The sequence below is a fragment of the Aegilops tauschii genome, chromosome 7 (genome assembly GCF_002575655.3).
Source record: "Aegilops tauschii subsp. strangulata cultivar AL8/78 chromosome 7, Aet v6.0, whole genome shotgun sequence".
Lineage (NCBI taxonomy): Eukaryota > Viridiplantae > Streptophyta > Magnoliopsida > Poales > Poaceae > Aegilops > Aegilops tauschii.
The window spans coordinates 374,522,536-374,525,177 of NC_053041.3; the positions used below are offsets into that span (position 1 = coordinate 374,522,536).

The window sequence follows — 2,642 nt, forward strand, 5'->3', positions numbered from 1 at the left end:
TGACCACCCCATCTAACATTTCCATCACCGTGTTTTTGTTTGCTCACTGTTGCGTGCAGCCACCTAACATTGAAGCTTACGTTCTGCCAAGTCTAGAGATGTGATTTGAAACTTTCAAACAAGCAAAGAACTTCTACAACGTCTATGCAAAGCACGCGGGTTTTGCTGTCAGGGAAGGCTCCAAGGTTAACACCAGATTCTACCTTTATTGCACGTGCTATGGAGTCTATGAATCGAAGGTGTGAGAAGCAAATAGACAACAGAACAAGACCACAGCCAGGACTAACTGCGGGGCTAAAATGAGGCTGAAGAGGGAAAAGGATGGAACACTTGTCGTAAAAGAGATAGTCTGGGAACACAAACATAGGCTACAACTCTCCCCCAAATGCTTGTCTTCTTGCACTCCCACAAAAACTTTGACAAAACAATCTTGGAGTACGTCAAGTACCTGCAGTTCAAAGGCATTGAACACGTGCAAATCATGAGCATACTGGGCGGTGATGACCCCGGTAGCTACTTCCTCGAAATGGATGCCAAAGACCTGATTAACATGTAAGTACAAACTTGTTCTCCTCCCATAAACCCCCTCCATCTTTTTTCCTCTGTCAGTACAAACATATTACGCAACGCATGACCTGATGCCAGTTCAACATGCATTTTTTAATGATTGTTCACTTTAATATGCAGCAAAGCAAATAATTCAAGGATGGATGATGTGGACGATGTCCTAAAGACTGTCAACTTCTTTAGGGAGATGAAAGAGATAAACAGGGAATTCTTCTGCGACATACAACTTGATGAGTCCGATAGAGTGAAGAACATATTCTGGGCAAACACGAGCTGCCGAGGGGCGTATCAAGACTTTGGTGACTGTGTAACGTTTGACACCACATATAAGACCAACAAGTACCATATGCCACTTGGGGTGTTTGTGGGTACTAACAACCACTTACAGACTACATTCTTTGCTTTCACCCTGATAAGAGATGAGGATGCAGATTCATTCATATGGCTGTTCAAAACATTTTTAAGGTTCATGAGAGGGAAGGCTCCTACATGCATCTTCACAGGAACAACCGCCACCCCCCAAAGGAAAATAACACAGTAAAATTGTTGTGTCAATTCTATTTGTATATATGCACTACCATCTGCTGACCACTCCACCTCTCTTTTCTCATTACCAGACCAGTGCCCGGCAATGGCTTTGGCGATCCCAGATGCTTTCGGGAACACAGTACACAAGCTGTGTCACTGGCACATTATGAAGAAGTACAGGGAGCACCTCGCATACCTGTACAACCTCCACGAAGACCTTAAGGATGAATTCACAGCAATCCTCAACCGGCCCCTCATGCCAACTAAGTTTGAGGCTACCTGGAAAGCACTCATGGATAAGTACAACCTCCATGATGATGCCACGATGGTGGCAATGTGGAATGAGCGCGAGAGATGGATATCAGCTTACTTCAAAGAAATATTCTGTGCCAAAATGATGTCCACACAACGGAGTGAGAGGATGAACTATGTGCTCAAGAAGAACTTCATAAGTGAGATACAAAACCTGCATCGGTTTGTCAGCCAGGTAAACTCCTGCATCAAAACCAGGAGGTAGACAGAGAACCATGAGACAATGGGTAACCGTGTATAGCTCTATCACCTGTCGTAAGACAAAATAATGTGCTTACTAAAGTAAATCTTTCTTAGTTAGACAGTTTTTGCTGCGATAAAACTAATAATTTGTTCATCACTCTTGCTTGCGTAGAAGGAACAAAACACGCTGACCTTCTATGGGTTTGACACTCAGATGGCAAAGCTTTACTCACGAGCTGTGTACAGCGAGATCATAAAAAGGCTAAAATTGAGCACTCTCTTCACGGTGACAGAGACGAAAGAGCCCACAAAGTACCTCGTGCGCTACAACAAACCGCAAAAACTGTTTGCATGGTCTCAGCACGCGTTCTAGGTGGTTGCAGACCCCGTGGGAAAAATATTTGACTGGGAGTGCAAGCTGTGGACCACACAGGTGAGGATTAAAAAAATGATGTTACATACTGTAGTACTTATTTTTGCAAAGTTTTTGTTCGAATGAAATGATAGAAAACATGCACCCCTTCCAAAAAAATACAGGTATTTTCTGCCTGCATGTCCTGTGCATGATGCAGACAATTAAGGCTGACAGCGTCCCAGAGAAATACATTCTCAGGAGATACACCAAACGCCCGAACATCTAGCCAACATTCAACAGAAATGACTTGAGGACAGTAGCGTCAAACAAGGCCTCCCAATACTGCATTGAAAGTGCACTGCTACAACTGAACATGAGGGTGCAGAGAAAAAGCTTGAGAAGCCAAGACCAAATGGCGAGGTCACGAGTCGTCATGGAAAGACTTGAACAAGAACTCGACGCCATGCATTCTGCTGAAAATGGAGATGTCGCGGACAACGAAGCCATTGAGCAGGATATTGCTACAATCTTGTCCGAGATGAACCATCTGGGAGCTATTGACCCATTCAACAACGAGGAAGAGGAGCAACAACAACTAGAGCTTGCCCATGTGCACACTCAAGAGCAGCAACATGCTCGCGTGCAAGATCATGCGCTTGACGGTGCTGTAGGCGACTAACATGACAACATGACATCC

The 2,642-nt window shown here is 44.4% G+C and overlaps 2 protein-coding genes across 2 annotated transcripts; both read left to right on the forward strand.

Moving 5' to 3' along the window:
• The first annotated feature begins 385 nt into the window (after positions 1 to 385).
• Positions 386 to 1,108, forward strand: LOC141027177 (protein FAR1-RELATED SEQUENCE 3-like). Its single transcript, XM_073504153.1, has 2 exons — positions 386 to 552; positions 688 to 1,108. Exons 1-2 carry the CDS (start codon positions 386 to 388, stop codon positions 1,106 to 1,108), a joined length of 588 nt encoding a protein of 195 aa, XP_073360254.1.
• Positions 1,109 to 1,198: 90 nt separating this feature from the next.
• On the forward strand, positions 1,199 to 2,231 carry LOC109768501 (protein FAR1-RELATED SEQUENCE 5-like). The gene is made up of 4 exons (XM_020327220.1): positions 1,199 to 1,582; positions 1,763 to 1,876; positions 1,964 to 2,023; positions 2,163 to 2,231. The coding sequence occupies exons 1-4, from the start codon at positions 1,199 to 1,201 to the stop codon at positions 2,229 to 2,231; spliced, it is 627 nt and encodes a 208-aa protein (XP_020182809.1).
• Positions 2,232 to 2,642: the final 411 nt, after the last annotated feature.

Excerpts from the sequence above, each read along its gene's own strand:
- LOC141027177 (XM_073504153.1), top strand. The coding sequence starts at position 386 with ATGCTTGTCTTCTTGCACTCCCACAAAAACTTTGACAAAACAATCTTG. Across the intron at positions 553-687 it reads GCCAAAGACCTGATTAACAT|CAAAGCAAATAATTCAAGGA; the intron begins GTAAGTACAAAC and ends TTTAATATGCAG.
- LOC109768501 (XM_020327220.1), top strand. The coding sequence starts at position 1,199 with ATGGCTTTGGCGATCCCAGATGCTTTCGGGAACACAGTACACAAGCTG. Across the intron at positions 1,877-1,963 it reads AATTGAGCACTCTCTTCACG|GTGGTTGCAGACCCCGTGGG; the intron begins GTGACAGAGACG and ends CACGCGTTCTAG. Across the intron at positions 2,024-2,162 it reads GCAAGCTGTGGACCACACAG|ACAATTAAGGCTGACAGCGT; the intron begins GTGAGGATTAAA and ends TGCATGATGCAG.